The 17,777-nt window shown below is 42.0% G+C and overlaps 1 protein-coding gene and 1 long non-coding RNA gene across 3 annotated transcripts in view; both read left to right on the top strand.

The window, feature by feature from the left end:
* Positions 1 to 17,777, top strand: part of FNIP1 (folliculin interacting protein 1) — a 132,018-nt gene that overhangs the window by 40,060 nt on the left and 74,181 nt on the right. For both annotated transcript variants that reach the window (XM_008254986.4, XM_008254985.4), the window contains exon 2: positions 10,752 to 10,878. In XM_008254986.4, coding sequence (XP_008253208.3) covers positions 10,752 to 10,878 — 127 coding nt within the window. The remainder of the gene's footprint in view (positions 1 to 10,751; positions 10,879 to 17,777) is intronic.
* Positions 2,994 to 6,434, top strand: LOC138850139 (uncharacterized). The gene is made up of 2 exons (XR_011389714.1): positions 2,994 to 5,711; positions 6,082 to 6,434. It is a non-coding gene; the product is annotated as an uncharacterized lncRNA (long non-coding RNA).

Below are 17,777 nucleotides of genomic sequence, written 5' to 3'. Positions count from 1 at the left end.
TTTGTTGAAGAGAGTTCCTTTTCCATTGTATGTTTTTGGTGTCTTTGTTGAGAATCAACTGACTGTAGATGTATGGATTTGTTGCTGATTATTATGTTCTTTTGGTCTGTGTGTTTGTATTTATGCCAGTACCATTCTGTTTCGGTTACAGTAGCTGTGGTAGTGTGTCCCAAATTGAGATATTATGATGCCTCCTGTTTGTGATTTTTTTTTTTTTTTGGTTGGTCTTCAAGATTGCTTTGGCGCTTCTGTATGAATTTTAGGATTGCTTTTTCTGGTTCTGTGAAGAATGTTGTGGGTGTATTTATTGTGTTATAAGCTGCAAATCTCTGGTTAGTAGGAAAAGATTTATTTATTTATTTGAAAGTCAGAGTTACACAGAGAGAGGAGAGAGAAGAGAGAGAGAGGTCTTCCATCCGATGGTTCACTCTCCAATTGGCTGCAATGGCCGGAACTGTGCCAGTCCAAAGCCAGGAGTCAGGAGCTTCTTCCAGGTCTCCCATGTGGGTGCAGGGGCCCAATGACTTGGGCCATCTTCCACTGCTTTCCCACGCCATAGCAGAGAGCTGGATCTGAAGTGGAGCAGCTGGGTCTCGAACTGGCGCCCATATGGGATGCCGGGCTTCAGGCCAGTATCAGGCCACAGTGCTGGCCCCTAAGTCTTTGTTTTTGAACTGCAGAGAGACAGAGCTATCCCCTTCACTGATTACTTCACAAACGTCCACAACAGCTAGGGCTGGGCCAGGGCAGTCAGAAATGGGGAACTTAGTCCAGGTCTCCCACATGAGTGGCAGGGACCTGGCTACTTGAGCTATCACCTGGTGTCTCCTAGGATGCACATTATCAAGAACCTATGGAATATGGTACAGAGCTGACCCAAGCCCTTTGATATATGGGAGGCAGGTGTCCCAAGAAATTATTTTTTAAAAATAATTTTAAAATTTTACATAAAGTGAATAAAATTCAGGTGTTTCATATATACAAATTTAGGAGCATAGTGATACTTTCCACCCTCACTTCCCTCCCATCCACACTCCCACCCTCCCTCCTGTTTCATTTCTTATATTTTACCATGCAATTATTTTCTTTAAAGCACAGTAAACATATTAAAAGGAAATGAAAATTAGAATCTCTAATTATTAGAATCTCTCTTATCCAAAACAATTAAGGCTTGTAGATTAGTAGAAAAAGTCAATTGACGTGAGAACTTAAAAAATTATACATTTTACAACTTTTTTTATCTTAAAATGTATAGATAAGCTTTTTATTTGCCAGTCATTTGCTGGTTAGTATGTTTTACAAAGGTAGTGGTGGTGTATGTTATTTCTGTGTATGTAAGCTCCCCAGATTAAAAAGTAATATATTCGAGTCCCGGCTGCTGCTCTTCCAATCCAGCTCTCTGCCATGGCCTGGGAAAGCCGGTGAAGATGGCCCATGTGCTGAGGCCCCTGCACTGACATGGGAGACCTGAAAGAAGCTCCTGGCTTTGGATAGGTCCAGCCCCGGCCATTATAGCCATTTGGGGGAGTGAAGCAGTGAATGGAGGACCTTTCTCTCTGTCTCTCCCTCTCTCTGTCTATAACTGTACCTTTTAATTAAATAAATAAAATTTAAATAATGTAATATAAAGTAAAATAGCATTGTAAGACTACTTTGCTAACAGAAGACATGTTTCAAAATTTTCTAGAAGTGGCAGATTTGTTTAAAGCAAAATTCATCTCCAGGTTTTTTAAAAACTCCTAACTTTACCTATGAGCAGAAAATATTTCTCCAGTTGGCTGTGATACTTTTGGGTTCTAATGGTGCCTGTTCTTGGCATGTTGGTGTTATATTGGGCAAACTTTTTGCTTAAGCTCTTAGCCTCACAGTCTTCTCTTTCTTTACCTCCCCTTCCCCTTTCACCAAACTCGGAATGGTTTTGTCATTATTTGGGAGGAGGTGCTTGGCGGCTGTTAAGGTTTTGCTATTTCCCAGCCTTTGATATTTTGTTCATATCTATTCATTTCACAGTGGTAGCATAGCATGTTAGGGATTTCTTAGAGTTAGGTTGCATCATCTTGCATGTTTCCATTTCAGGGAGATATTTCTTTCTTTCTTTCTTTCTTTCTTTCTTTCTTTCTTTCTTTCTTTCTTTCTTTCTTTCTTTCTTTCTTTCTTTCTTTCTTTCTTTCTTATTTATTTATTGACAGGCAGAGTGGACAGTGAGAGAGAGAGAGAGAGAAAGGTCTTCCTTTGCCGTTGGTTCACCCTCCAATGGCCGCTGTGGCGGGTGCGCTGCAGCCGGCGCACTGCGCTTATCTGATGGCAGGAGCCAGGTGCTTCTCCTGGTCTCTCAGGGAGATATTTCAGTGGTGGATAAGATTCAGGAAAGCACTGTTGAAGTTAGGCACAAAATAGGCACTCTACAAATAATTATTCAATGACTAAACCAATACATCTTCATGTTTGATAAATACATTATGTCTGAGATACTTCAGTGATAAATAGAAGTGAAAATATGTGGATGATGAAATAGAAATAGGGTAGAGAAAATTTGGTAATTATTTTTAGGTACAAGAAATTCAGTTTGGAGCCAATGCTTTGGCGTAATGGGTAAAGCTGCCACCTGCTGTGCCAGCATCCCATGTAGGCCATGATTTGATCACTTCTGATCCAACTCCCTGCTGATGTACCTGGGAAACCAATGGAAAGTGGGCCCCTGCACGCACATGGGAGACCCAGAAGAAGCTGCCAGCTCCAGCCTGGCCCAGCCCTGGCCATTGGGGCCATTTGAGGAGTGAACCAGTGGATGGAAGATTTCTCTCTCTTTCTTTCTTTCTTTCTTTCTTTCTTTCTTTCTTTCTTTCTTTCTTTCTTTCTTTCTTTCTTTCTTTCTTTCTTTCTTTCTCTCTCTCTCTCTCTCTCTCTCTCTTTCTTTCTTTCTCTCTCTCTCTTTCTTTCTCTCTCTCTTTCTCTCTCTCTCTCTTCTCTCTCTTTCTCTCTCTCTTTCTCTCTCTTTCTCTCTCTCTCTTTCTCTCTTTCTCTCTCTCTCTCTCTCTCTTTCTCTCTCTCTTTCTCTCTTTCTCTCTCTCTCTCTCTTTCTCTCTTTGTCTCTCCCCCTCCCTCTCTCCCTCCCTCCCTCTGTTTCTATAACCCTGCCTTTCAAATAAATAAATATACTTTTTAAAAAATTCAGTTTTAAAATGATTGATGATGTACAAGAGTTGATTAGTTGGGGGAAAAGATGAATTATTGTGAATTATTTCAGTATTTTCTTTAAGAATGACAATTGTTGATGCACTGAGATATAGTGTTTAGCTCATATTTCTCAATGTTTTTTTTTTTTCTATCATCCCCCTAAGGAGAGTTTTTATACTTTTTTTTTTTAAGATTTATTTATATATTTGAGAGAGAGAGGGACAGAGAGGTCTTCCGTCCACTGTTTTTTGTTTGTTTGTTTGTTTGTTTAAGATTTTATTGATTTATTTGACAGGTAGAGTTATAGACAGTGAGAGAGACAGAAAGGTCTCCCTGCCGTTGGTTCACTCCTCAAATGGCCGCCACGGTCAGCGCTGCGCCAATTGGAAGCCAAGAGCCAGGTGCTTCTTCCTGGTCTCCCATGTAGGTGCAGGGCCCAAGCACTTGGGCCATCTTCCACTGCCTTCCCGGGCCACAGCAGAGAGCTGCCGTCCACTGGTTTAACTCCCCAGATGTCTGCTATGGCCAGGGCTGGGCCAGGCCGAAGCCAGGAGCCAAGAGGTGCATCCAGGTCTCCCACGCGTGTGGCAGGGGACCAAACACTTGGGCCATCTTCCGCTGCATTTTTGAGGTCCTCCGCAGAGCGCTGGAGTGGCAGTGAAGCAGCCACTCCAGCATATGGGATGCTGGTGTTGCAGACAGCAGCTTTACCTGGTATGCCACAGCGGCATTGCCTATAACCTTTTTCATAATTGCCATTTGCCTTCTTCCTGTGAAATTTGAATCCCATGGATGTAGTGTGTATTTGTTGATATACTGTGGTCCTTTGAAGGGCCATAATCCATTTAATATCTTAAGTTTTTCCTGTGTTTTCAGCCCTTCAAAAACTAATTTATCTCCTTGGAAGCAGTCTTACTATCATTGAGAATGCATGATTTAGCCTTATTTTAGTGGTCAGTAATGTGTTACTTGAGTTCACTTGGTGGTCTGAGATGCATGGTCCCTGTATAAAGGGCAGTGTCTGTTCCAGCCTGTTTATTTTCTGTTAGCATTCTTTGAAGGTGTCAGATAAAAAATATGCAGAGTAGATAAGCTGACTTAACCTAAAAATAACATCTGTGCAATCTTAAAATAGTGTGTGTTCATCACTGAATAGTTGTCTTAGCAAAATTTAATTAATGTTTTGCTGAACACCTTAGCTTAATACTGAGGGAAGTTTTGCTGTAGCATATAGATAAGTTTTTTTTTAAAAAAAGATTTATTTATTTATTTGAAAGAGTTACACATAGAAAGAAAGGGAGGCAGAGAGAGAGAGGTCTTCCATCCGATGGTTCACTCCCCAATTGGCTGCAACGGCCAGAGCTGCACCGATCTGAATCCAGGAGCCAGGAGCTTCCTCCAGGTCTTCCCACTCAGGTGCAGGGGCCCCATTTTCCACTGCTTTTCCAGGCCATAGCAGAGAGCTTGATAGGAAGTGGAGCAGCTGGGTCTCGAACTGGTGTCCATATGGGATTCTGGCACTGCAGGCGGTGGCTTCACCTGCTATGCCACAGCTCTAGCCCCCATATAGATAAGTTTTGTGAAAGGTGGTGGTGTGCTTGCCACTGTTAATGATTTGGCTTAGATGTGCTTTTGGTTAAATTTTTAAAAAGTATATTTTTTTGAGAAGTAGAGTTACAGACACAGAGAGGGAAAGACAGAGAGGTCTTCTATCTGCTGATTCACTCCCCAAGTGACTGCAACAGCCAGAGCTGGACTGATTGGAAGCCAGCAGCCAGGAGCTTCTTCCAGATTTCCCACTTGGGTACAGGGGCCCAAGCACTTGGGCCATCTTCCACTGCCTTCCCAGGCAGTGAGCAAAGGGCTGGATCGGAGGAGGAGCCAGCCAGGACACGAATCAGCGCCCATATGAGATGCCTGTGCCTGCAGCAGGAGGCTAAGCCTACTACACCACAGTGTCACCCCCTTGGTTAAATTTTGATAACAAAAAGGCAACATAGCAAAGTTGAAAGCATGATGGATTTGTTATCAGACAACTTAGGTTCTAATATAACGTGAAATAGAATTCTAAATACTTTGAGTAGAGGTGAAGAGGACAGACCAGTTAGTACTACCCAGAATAGTTAGGATAGTAGCTAATTTCTGTTTTTCTCCCATTTCTTTCACTTAATGAAGTGAATAAATTTAGGGTAACTTACTACTTAAAAGTAACTTAAAAGTGTTATTACTGCATTATTTTCCTATTGCGCATAAACAGACATACAGACCAGTGGAGCAGAATGAAAACCCTAGAAGTGAACATAAATCTTCCAGCCACCTGATTTTTGACAAAGATGCTAAGAATATGCGTTAGAAAAAGGACAGTCTTTTTAATAAATGGTGCTGGGGAAATGGATGTCTACATACAGAAGACAACCCTCTCCTCCATGCTTTCCCAACACTCACTATGTAAAACTATCAACTCAAAGTAGGTTAAAGACTTAAATGATTTAAGACCTGAAACTTTGAAACTACTGTAAGAAAACATAGGAGAGGCCGGCGCCGCGGCTCACTAGGCTAATCCTCCGCCTAGCGGCGCCGGCACACCGGGTTCTAGTCCCGGTCGGGGCGCCGGATTCTGTCCCGGTTGCCCCTCTTCCAGGCCAGCCCTCTGCTGTGGCCCGGGAGTGCAGTGGAGGATGGCCCAGGTGCTTGGGCCCTGCACCCCATGGGAGACCAGGAAAAGCACCTGGCTCCTGGCTCCTGCCATCGGATCGGTGCGGTGCGCCGGCCGCAGCGCGCTGGCCGCGCCGGCCATTGGAGGGTGAACCAACGGCAAAAGGAAGACCTTTCTCTCTGTCTCTCTCTCACTGTCCACTCTGCCTGTCAAAAAAAAAAAAAAAAAAAAAAAAAAAGAAAGGAGAGATGGTTCAGGGTATGAAATGAGCAAAACCTTTTTGAATCAGAATCCGGAATCATAGGAAACAAAAGCAAAATAGCAAATGAGATTCCATCAAAATAAAGAGAACAGCAAAGGAAGCAACCAAAGTAGTGAAGAGGCAACCTACAATATAGAAGAAAATACTTGCAAGTTGTTTATCTGAAAAGAGTTTAATAACCAGAATTTATAGGGAACTTAGATAACCCAATAGCAAATAAACCAAGTAGTCTAATTAAAAATGAGAATAAATCTGAACAGATATATCAAAGGGGAGGACATTCAAATAGTCAAATAGGTACATGAAAAAAGTGTTTAGCATTACTAATCATTAGGGAAATGGCAGATCAAAACCACTGTGAGGCCGGCGCCGCGGCTCACTAGGCTAATCCTCCGCCTAGCGGCGCCGGCACACCGGGTTCTAGTCCCGGTCGGGGCGCCGGATTCTGTCCCGGTTGCCCCTCTTCCAGGCCAGCCCTCTGCTGTGGCCAGGGAGTGCAGTGGAGGATGGCCCAGGTGCTTGGGCCCTGCATCCCATGGGAGACCAGGAAAAGCACCTGGCTCCTGGCTCCTGCCATCGGATCAGCGCGGTGCGCCGGCCGCAGCGCGCCGGCCGCGGCGGCCATTGGAGGGTGAACCAACGGCAAAGGAAGACCTTTCTCTCTGTCTCTCTCTCTCTCACTGTCCACTCTGCCTGTCAAAAAAAAAAAAAAAAAAAAACAAAAAAAAACACTGTGAGCTATCTCGTTGCTCCAGTTAGATTATTGCAAAAAAAAAAATTAAAAAAAAAAAAAAAAGACAGTGATAACAGATGGTAGTCCGGATCTGCTTGAGAAAAGACAGACCTTACACGCTATTGGTGGGAATGTAAATTAGTACAGCCATTGTGGAAAAACAGTACAGAGGTTCCTCAGAAAACTGAAAATAGAACCACCAGATGATCCATCAATCCCACTCCTGGGAATATCCCAGGGAAATGAAATCACTCTGCCAAACAGATATCTGTGCTCCCATGTTTATTGTAGTACTAATCATAGCAGCCAAGACATGGAAAAAACCTCAGTGTCTATCCACTGATGAATAGATAAGGAAAGTGTGGTACATATACAAAATGGAGTATTACTCAGCCATAAACTATGAAATCTTGTCATTTTCAACAATATGGATGGAGCTGGAAGTCACATATTAAGTGAAATAAGCCAAGTATAGAAAGACAAGTTCAGATGACCTCACTCGTCTGTGGAATCTGAAAAAAAGTTATTACTACAGAAGCTTAGAGCTGGCAAAGGCTGAGGAGAGAAGGGAGAGGGGAGATAGGGAAAGGCTGATTAATGGCTTCTAATTTAGTTAGATGGAAGTCAGAAATTCTGGTGTTCAATAGAATGAACACCATAGTAATATATTTTGCTGAAAGAGAAACTAGTAGAAGATGTTTTGATTTTTTTTTTTACCACAGAGAAATGTTAAATGTTTTCTCTGATTAGACATTCTACAGTGTATATGTCAAAACATGGTATTCCATAAATATCTATAATTTGTGTCAGTTAATGAAAAAAATTAGGTGTCAGCATTGAAGCATAGTGGGTTAAGCTGCTGCCTGTGACACTGATACCAGACATTGGAGCACTGAATTGAATCCCAGCTGCTTAGTCCCTCCCTCCCTCCCTCCCTCCCTCCCTCCCTCCCTTCCTTCCTTCACAGGTAGAGTTACAGTGAGAGAGAGAGAGACAGAAAAGTTTTCCTTCCGTTGGTTCACTCCCTAGATGGACCAAACGGCAGGAGCCACGCCAAATCCGAAGCCAGGAGCCAGGTGCTTCTTCCTGGTCTCCCAAGCAGGTGCAGGGGCCCAAGCACTTGAGCCATACTCCACTGCCTTCCCAGGCCACAGCAGAGAGCTGGACTGGAAGAGGGGCAACCGGGACTAGAATCGGCTTCCATATGGTATGCAGGCGCCACAGGCAGAGGATTAACCAAGTGAGGCATGGCGCCGGCCCCAGCTGCTTAGTTTCTGATCCAGCGCCCTTCTTTTTTTTTTTTTTTTTTTTTTTTTTTTTTTGACAGGCAGAGTGGACAGTGAGAGAGAGAAACAGAGAGAAAGGTCTTCCTTTTGCCGTTGGTTCACCCTCCAATGGCCGCCGCGGCCGGCGCGCTGCAGCTGGTGCATCACGCTGATCCGAAGGCAGGAGCCAGGTGCTTCTCCTGGTCTCCCATGCGGGTGCATGGGAGCACTTGGGCCATCCTCCACTGTACTCCCTGGCCACAGCAGAGAGCTGGCCTGGAAGAGGGGCAACCGGGACAGAATCCAGTGCCTGACCTGGACTAGAACCCGGTGTGCCAGCGCCGCAAGGCGGAGGATTAGCCTAGTGACCCACGGCACCCTTCTAATGCGCTTGCGAAAGCAGCAGAATATGGCCTGAGTACTTGTGCTCCTGACACCATGTGGGAGAACAGGATGGAGTTCCTGGCTTCAGCCTGGCCCAGTCCTGGCCATTGTGACCATTTGGGGAGTTAACTAGTGGGTAGTAGACACAAACTTTGTGTCTCTCCTTATCGTCTGTCATTCTGCCTTTCAAATATAAATAAAACCGAAGCTTAGAAGTAAAAATGACTTGCCTGTTAAAGGAGCCACTTTGGGCAATGTTTGTTTAAGATCATGTTCTCCTAATGAATTTAAATAGAATTGCCAGGCTCACAGTGGTTTTGTAACAGATTTATTAGTAAATTTCACGTGCTTACAGATTTCAGAATTCACAACTTTTTTCAGTTATAAAGTAAAGGGAATCAAGGCTTTATTGGTACCTCCTCCCTGTTTCAAAAGCACCCTCTACAGAAGCTCAGATGTCTTCCCAGATAGCTCTTGACTAGTGCATATTTTAAAAGTTCTTAAATTTATTTGAGAGACACACAGAGAGAGTTCCCATTTGCTGGTTCTTTCCCCAAATGTCCACAGTGACTGGGGCTAGGCCAGGGCTGGAGCTGGGAGCTGAGAATGCAATTTAGGTCTCCCCCATGGGTGGCAGGAATACAGTTACTTTATCCTTCACCACTGCATCCTAGGGTCTGCACAGTTAGGGAACCAGAATCAGGAGCCAGGAACTGAGCCCAGGGACTCCTATTTGGGATGTGAACATCTTAAGCACTAAGCTAACTGCCCACTCCCCATTTTCTTTGGTTGACTTTGTTGTATCTCAAAGCTTACACGCAGTTCAGGCCATTCATCTCACATCTGTTTATCAACATGTTTGACTTCTGCTTTTCAGAAAAACAAAAAGAGAAGCCATTAAATGTTACTCAGCTTAATTTGTTTATTCTCTAAATGTAGCTACAGGAATTTCATCTGTAGGTCATTTTTTTTCCTGTTTTATTCCGTGTAATCTGCAGTTCATTAGGGACATCCTTGTCTAGGATGCTATGTTGCAGCTTCATGATTGTTTTAAGAGTTAGAGAGAGGAAGAGACAGGGAGACAGATCTTCCATCCGCTGCTTAACTCCCCAGATGGCCACACTGGCCAGAACTGGGCCAGGCCAAAGTCAGGAGCTGGAGCTTCCTCCAGGTGTCCCATGATGATGGCTGGGGCCCAAATATGTGGGTCATCTTCTGTTAATTTCCCAGATGAGTTAGCAGGGAACTGGAGTTGAAGTGGAGAAACTGGGTCTTGAACTGGCACCCATAAGGGGTGCTAGTATCATAGCCAGCAGCTTAATTTGTTGTAGCACACAATCTGGTTTGCTGTGGTTACCTTTATATTCTTTTTCTGATTCTTTTCCCTCAATTTGAAAATACATGCCTTAAATATGTACTGTTTTCCTTTGTATATACTTAAACAAGTTTGTTTTTATACATGCACACCTTTTTTCTTTTAAGAAAAGGCCTCTTGTAGCCTCCCTTTTTCTACCTAAGGTGACCATGTATCTTGCTTATCTAGGATAATCCCCATTTATTCCTGTCCCTTCTACTGTTTTTAAAAAGAATTAGTTATTTGAAAGACAGTGACAGAGTGTGAGAGGTACAGGGAATTCTTCCATCTGCTGGTTCACTCCACAAATAGCTGCAACAGCAGATGTGGTCCAGGCTGAAGCCAAAGGGTAGGAACTCTATCCTCCTCAACCCACGTGGGGTTCAGGGACCCAGTTCTCCTGCTGCTTCTCAGTGCATGCGTTAGAAGGAAGCTGGAATTGGAAGTAGAGCCAGGACTTCACCTAGGCGCTCCAGTTTGGGATTCAGATATTCAAAGCAGTGCTTTAAAGTTGTGCCAAATGCCTGCCCAAACAGAACTGTTCCAAATTATGAGATGATCTTATGATATCTAGGTCTGTGCCATGAAATAAACAAACATTTTTGGTATGTTAAATGTGTGAGTACTTATATGTGTTTATTAACTCTTTCTGGAATTATATGGGATGACTGTATTTTGATAGTCTTCAGTTTATTTTTAAATAAAACTAATTTTTTTATTTTGCTTTTATTTTGTTTTTGCATTTTGATCAAAAGTTTCATAGCTGTGTAACTTTCAGCCCTCTGTTACATAATGATATTTTACTTAAAGATCTGTTCTATATAATACTAATTCTGTCTTTTTTGGTATGTTTTGTTTCTAAGAATGTGTGAGTGATATTAATAAAGTAACTCTAATGGATCTTTATTTTTTTTTTCAAGTTGGCCTTTGCCAGAGTTTGACCCAAGCCAGATTCGACTGATTGTGTACCAAGACTGTGAAAGACGAGGGAGAAATGTTTTGTTTGACTCCAGTGTTAAGAGAAAGAATGAGGATATATCGGTATCGGTGAGCACTATTATTGATTTAGTTGAAATTTAATGTTGGATATTTTAATAAGACAGAATAAGCAGCATTTTGACTGATACTTTCTCATTTGTCCATATAAAGCATTTTTATCTGTTTTAAAATTCAGAGTTCTGATTTTTAGGTTTTCTTTTTTTGTTTTTTAAAGAAAATATTTGCATTTTTCTGATCATTAGACTAGCCAGAAAGTATTTTAGTTTGACATTTATTTCCTTTTATGATTGTACTGAAAGATATGACCAAAGGTACTAGGATCTTTTTAAAGGATCTGATGTAAACCTTTTATTTCACAATTGTTGAAGTGAGACCTAAGGAAGTGAAATTAAGCAAGTCATGTCTTCAGCAGTTAGTCCATCATAATTTCCTCTACTCTAAAGTAGTGACAAGAGCTTCGATTCTGTTAACTTTCAGTGCCATATTTTGGAATATTTTGTGACCATAAACAACTATAACAAAATTCTTTTGGGAAAACCTTTCCTGTTAGAATTGTCTGTTAAACATTATTCTTTGAGAATTGAGAGTCTATATTTGAGATTTTGTGTTCTGAACAAAATTTTAATATGTTGGCCATTATCTGTTGTTTCATTTTTAACTATATCCTTAGCATCCAGTACACTAGCATGTACTAGATTCATTTGTTAAGTTATTTTAATGGTCTAGTGTTTACAGTGCTTATGTACTTGTTGGCAAGCAGATTTTTCAGGTTTTTGGAGATCATGGTTTATTTAGATTGTGTATTCATTTTCTGAATACTTTTGTCAATCGGATAAGGAAAACACATTTATTTATATAAGTGACTAAGTGTCTACAAAATATTGGGCACTTGGAGATTTAGCATTCTTTCCCTTTTGGCATCCATTATGGAAGGCTGGCATCAAAAGTATGCAGGGGCTGGTGTTGTGGTGTAATGGGTAAAGCCGCTGCCAGTGATGCTGGTGTCCCATATGGGTGCCAGTTCCTATCCTGACTGTTCCACTGCTGATCCAGCTCCCTGCCACTGCACCTGGGAAAGCAGTGGAAGATGGATCAAGTGCTTGGGCCCCTGCTACCCACATGGGAGAACTGAATGAAGCTCCTGGCTCCTGACTTCAGATTGGCTCAGCCCTGGCCATTGTAGTTTCTTGGTGAATGAACCAGAGTATGGAAGACCTCTTCCTCCCTCTGTCTGTCTTTCTTCTCTTTGTGTAACTCTGATTTTCAAACAAATAAATAAATCTTTTAGGAAAGCCACACACACATAGATTTCTAAATCAGAATTAAGTACTGTAAAGGAAACTCACAAAATGCTTATGAGATGCTGATAGGATGCATCTAAAGTTTTCATCAGTTTGAATGTGGGGTCATTAATGAAGGTCTTATTGAGAAAGTAAAATTCAAGCTGAATTCTGAAAAAATGGAAGACACGCAATCAGGAATGAGTATTCCTGTTAGGAAGATCAGAAATTCAGAGTCTACAAAGTGACTTAGGAGCATGGTGAATTTATGGAACTAGAAGATTAGGCCAGTCTTCCTGGAATGATGGTAATACAGAAAATGACTACAGATGAAATTGGACAGAGATAGGGTAGGAGCCGAGAATTCAGTACCTGATAGATGTCTAAATTAGAAATCTAATTTATAATCTAAGTTTAAATTATATCCTAAATGCAGAAGGAAGACACTGAAGGAATCTAGCTTACATTTCAAAAAATCACTTTAGCTGCTATGTGGAGCAGTGGGTGGATGAGGGCTACAGAAATGTTTGGCAAATTAATATTTAGGTTTTGGTTGAGTAGTGACATGCCAAACAGTTATGTAGAACTGGACATGGTCAAGCAGAGAGTTGAACACTGTGGCCAACGACAGATGTGATAAGCATGTCTTTATATGTAGACTGCCAATAGCTCAGTAGAACTTGCCTGAGGCTTACAGATTGACAGTGAATAATCTGTGCTGTTGATTATTTCTTAACTAATGCAGTTATTGAGGTTTTTCATTGTGGTCTCTGTTTGAATCACAGAATACAGCCTCCCTTTTACTGTTTGTCTTGATTAATACTACATTTTGTGTGTTTCTTCAGCATTCAATTTTTTTGTTTTAAAGATTTATTTATTTTACTTGAAAGAGAAAAGGAGAGGCAGAGAGAGAGAGAGAAAGAGAGAGAGAGAGGAAGGGAGGGAGGGAGGGAGAGGTCTTCCATCTGCTGATTCACTCCACAGTTGGCCTCAATGGCTGGAGCTGTGCCAGTCCAAAGCCAGGAGTCAGGAGCTACTTCTGGGTCTCCCACACAGGTGCAGGGGCCCAAGGACTTGGGCCATCTTCCATTGCTTTCCCAGGCCACGGCAGAGAGCTGGATAGGAAGTGGAGCAGCCGGGACTCGAACCAGTGCCCTTATGGGATGCCGGCACTGCAAGCAGCGGCTTTACCTGCTACACCACAGTGCCAGCCCTAGCATTGCATTTTTTTTAAACGGTCCTGAAAATTGGGATTTATGCTGTCTTTTGATGGGATGGTGTTTCATTATTCTCATTGATTTTCTGTACTGCTAATGTGTTCTCTCTTCCCTCTCAGTTTTCTTTGCCTTCATACATTCACAAAGCATCATTTTTAAAACAACAACAACAACAAACATTTACATGTCTTAGTTTGAGCTTCTGATGTTGTAGGCTAAAAGAACCCCAGGATCAGGGTGTGAACGATGTTGGGTTTTTCTGAGGCCTCTCGTGTGTATTGTAGACTGCTGACATCCTTTCATGTGGAGGTGAGAGGGTGAGAGCGCCCTCTGAAGTACTTTTTTACATAAAGAAGGACATTAATCTCATTTATAAAATAAGTTCTCCACCCTTAGGATGTAATCATCTCCCAAAGTCTCCACCTTCTCATACGAGGGGGTTAGGATATCAACATGTGAATCTGAGGTGGATACAAGAATTTGGTCCATAAGTCTACTCTGTCTTTGCCTCAGTTTATCGCCCTCAGTGTTTCTTCTCAATGTTGTTAGTGGGTCTTTGTGCCTCTTTCTATCGCTGTCTGTCTCAGAATCTTCTGACTTCTCTCAGTCTTTCCTTACTATCCGTGGGTCTATCCTTGATGTGTCTTGATTGTAATCTGTCGGATCTTTTTTCATACTGTCTACTTATTACTCAATATCTGACATTTTCCAAAAGCCTACTCTTCTTTTTTAAACTTTTCTCTAAGTTGTTAGTGCCTAGAAATCAAGTATTGAATGTTTCAGCCTCACTTTTTTTAGATGTTTCTTCATCCTACATGCTATCTCCCCCAGTTATTCTCCTTTAAGGTTGATTTTGTCACAACTTTAGGAGCCTTTCTGATTTCATCTAGGTGAGTTTTATCTGTGTATATTCCTTCCCTGTTCCATCCGAGTGTCATAGTGATTTACTCATATTCATAGACCTCTAGACCATATCTATATTTGTATATGTATTTATCAACAGATTGGAAAAATTTTAAAGTAAAAAATTGGCTGATTATTCATCTTTATTTCCTGAACTGCTCACTGTTTCACATATGGTAAGTTTAGGGAATACATGTTAATCAGTAATTGTAGATACTGTTAGGAAGTTTATTAACAGAATTCTAAAAATACTATCATGTTGATTTTTGTGTTCCTTTTAGACATTACAGAACATGTTGAAATACCCATTGTTTGCCCTAAATGTGAAGTTTCAGCTTTGAAGTGGTTTTTTTCATCTATTCTACCAGTACTCTTTTTTTTTTTTTTTTAAGATTTTATTTATTTTTTGAGAGTTTGAGTTATAGACAGAGAGAAAGGTCTTCCATCTGCTGGTTCACTCCCCATATGGCAGCAATGGCCAGAGCTGTGCCAGTCTGAAGCTAAGAGCCAGGTGCTTCCCATGTGCGTGTAGGGGCCCAAGGACTATCTTCCACTGCTTTCCCAGGCCATAGCAGAGAGCTGGATCAGAAGAGGAGCAGCTGGTACACAAACTGGCATCCATGTGGGATGCTGGTGCTGTAGGGGGAGGCTTTGCCTACTATGCCACAGTGTTGGTCCCCTACCAGTACTCTTGGAACATCAAATCATGTGGGTTCTATGTAGGCAAATAATGACATATATAAATAGTATCCTAAACTTTTTGCACAGTATTTTTTAGGGCCCATATATAATAATGAAATAATGTAGGCATTAGCATTTTACTGGATGAAAACAAATCATTCAGCATGTTCGTGTTTACATAGCAGCATTCTCTTCTGTCATTGTAGATGTTTCAGTCATTTCTTGTGTCCTTCCTCTTTCTTAGTTTAAATCATTTTCCTTAGTTTAAAGCAATCTATAGGAGAGAATATGGATTATGAATATTACCTTGGCCATGCAGTTTACGTGAATTTTTATTGAAGAAGTTCTGTCATCTTGCTAAGACAGTCTATAATGCACTGTAAATGGGAAGAGAGCCAAGTTTTAGAATGTAAGGTTTACCATATTTTGTTAATCCCCTTTCTTAACCAAAAGGAAATCAGCTTTTTCTTACTTGGAAATAGGCATACGTTTCTTAGTTTATCATTTTCCTGAATGTGAATTTTAGGATTATATTTGAAAAAATTCCGTTTGAAAGGTGTCAGGTATGAGTGAAAGTAATATTTGAGCTCACTCAATATGTTGGGTTTAACTAGCTAAATTAAAAGTATATTAATGTGGGCAGGCACTGTGGCATAGTGGGTAAAGCCACCGCTTCCAGTGCCGGCATCCCATATGGGCACCAGTTCGAGACCTAGCTGCTCCACTTCCTATCCAGCTCACTGTTATGGCCTGGGAAAGCAGTAGGAGATGGCCCAAATCCTTGGGTCCCTGCACCTGCGTGGGAGATCTGGAAGAAGCTCCTGGCTCCTGGCTTTAGATCGGCACAGCTCCGGCTGTTGTGGCCAACTAGAGAGTGAACCAGCAGATGGAACACTTCTCTGTCTCTCTGTCTCTGCCTCTCCTTCTCTCTCTGTAACTCTGACTTTCAAGTAAATAAATAAATCTTTTTTAAAAAAAGTATTTTAATGTAAATGTAAAGCTATATCAGCATTTAAAAGTGACCATTGTGGAAATACTTTAAAAATCCCTTTACATGTGTAAGATGCATGACAATTTTGATTGTAAAGATGATAGATCACCATAATTCACTTTATTGAATACTTTTCATCTGGCATAGTAGGCAAGACAGTATTTCACAATGGTTGAATGAAAGCATTGCCCATGAACATGGCAGTCCATAATAAGGATAAGCAAAGTGTTTCTCTCTTTCCTATGCAAAGCAAACATTATATATATGGGTTGCGTTGCATGAGTTTTGGGAGGAAACGAGGGAGCTGTGTATTTTCTTACATTTCAGTTTTATGCATGGAGAACTACATAAATGCTTTGATTTGATTTTAGAGCTCAAAGTACTTTGCATCTCTAAATAATATTCTGTAAGGCTGAAATAAACTTAAATCAATGAAGAGCTTTCTTAGAATATGTTTTCCTGCTCTGTTATAATCTGTCAAAAATATTGAGCCTTAGCCAGCACCGCAACTCACTAGGCTAATCCTCCGTCTTGGGGCGCTGGCACACCAGGTTCTAGTCCCAGTCGGGGCGCCGGATTCTGTCCCGGTTGCCCCTCTTCCAGGCCAGCTCTCTGCTGTGGCCAGGGAGTGCAGTGGAGGATGGCCCAAGTACTTGGGCCCTGCACCCCGTGGGAGACCAGGATAAGTACCTGGCTCTTGCCATCGGATCAGCGCGGTGTGTCGGCCGCAGCTGGATCTCCAGCCGCAGCTGGAAGGTGAACCAATGGCAAGGGAAGACCTTTCTCTCTGTCTCTCTCTCTCACTATCCACTCTGCCTGTCAAAAAAAAAGGAAAAAAAAAATATTGAGCCTTAAAACCTAGTTAAGATGATGTTTCTAAAAGAGAATTTCCCATGTTTGTAAAAAATAAGGAAATATGGTTTCCTTGTACACTTGTATAGCCAATGGATTTAATATGACTTATTACATGGTACTATCCTTACTGTAGATGTTGTTTTTGTGTCAGTGGAAATGCAGTGGTACAGGAGTCTTTAAAAAGTTCTTGGCAAAAGTTTGTATTATTTTTTTTTAACAAAACTTTATTTATTTGGAAGGGAGAATTAGAGAAAGAGAGAGAGGTATCTTCCATCTTCTGGTTCATTCCCCCAATGGCTACAACAGCCAGGGCAGGTCCAGACTGAAACCAGGAGCACAGAACTCCATCCGGGTCTCCTGTGTGGGTGGTCCGGGATTAAGCATCTGGGCTATCGTGTGCTATCTTCCCAGGTACACTAGAAAGGAGCTGGATTGGAAGTGGAACAGTTGGGACCCTACTGGTGTCTACATGGTATGCCGGCTAGCAAGTGATGCCCTAACTTACTTTGGCACCATGCCAGCCCCCAAATTGTGTATATTATGGAAAAAACTATTTTTTTTTTTTTTGACAGGCAGAGTGGACAGTGAGAGAGAGAGACAGAGAGAAAGGTCTTCCTTTGCCGTTGGTTCACCCTCCAATGGCTGCCGCTGCTGGCGCGCTGCGGCCGGCACACTGCGCTGATCCGATGGCAGGAGCCAGGAGCCAGGTGCTTTTCCTGGTCTCCCATGTGGGTGCAGGGCCCAAGCACTTGGGCCATCCTCCACTGCACTCCCGGGCCACAGCAGAGAGCTGGCCTGGAAGAGGGGCAACCGGGACAGAATCCGGCGCCCCAACCGGGACTAGAACCCGGTGTGCCGGCGCCGCTAGGCGGAGGATTAGCCTAGTGAGCCGCGGCGCCGGCCTGGAAAAAACTATTTTTTTTTAAACTTTATTTAATGAAATTTGTTCTCTTTATCTAAATTTCAAAAAGAAGAATTTATCACCTCATTCATAATAAAGGAAGCAAACATTTATACCGA

The sequence above is a fragment of the Oryctolagus cuniculus genome, chromosome 6, assembly GCF_964237555.1.
Source record: "Oryctolagus cuniculus chromosome 6, mOryCun1.1, whole genome shotgun sequence".
NCBI lineage: Eukaryota > Metazoa > Chordata > Mammalia > Lagomorpha > Leporidae > Oryctolagus > Oryctolagus cuniculus.
This window is presented reverse-complemented; position numbering and strand designations above follow the sequence as displayed.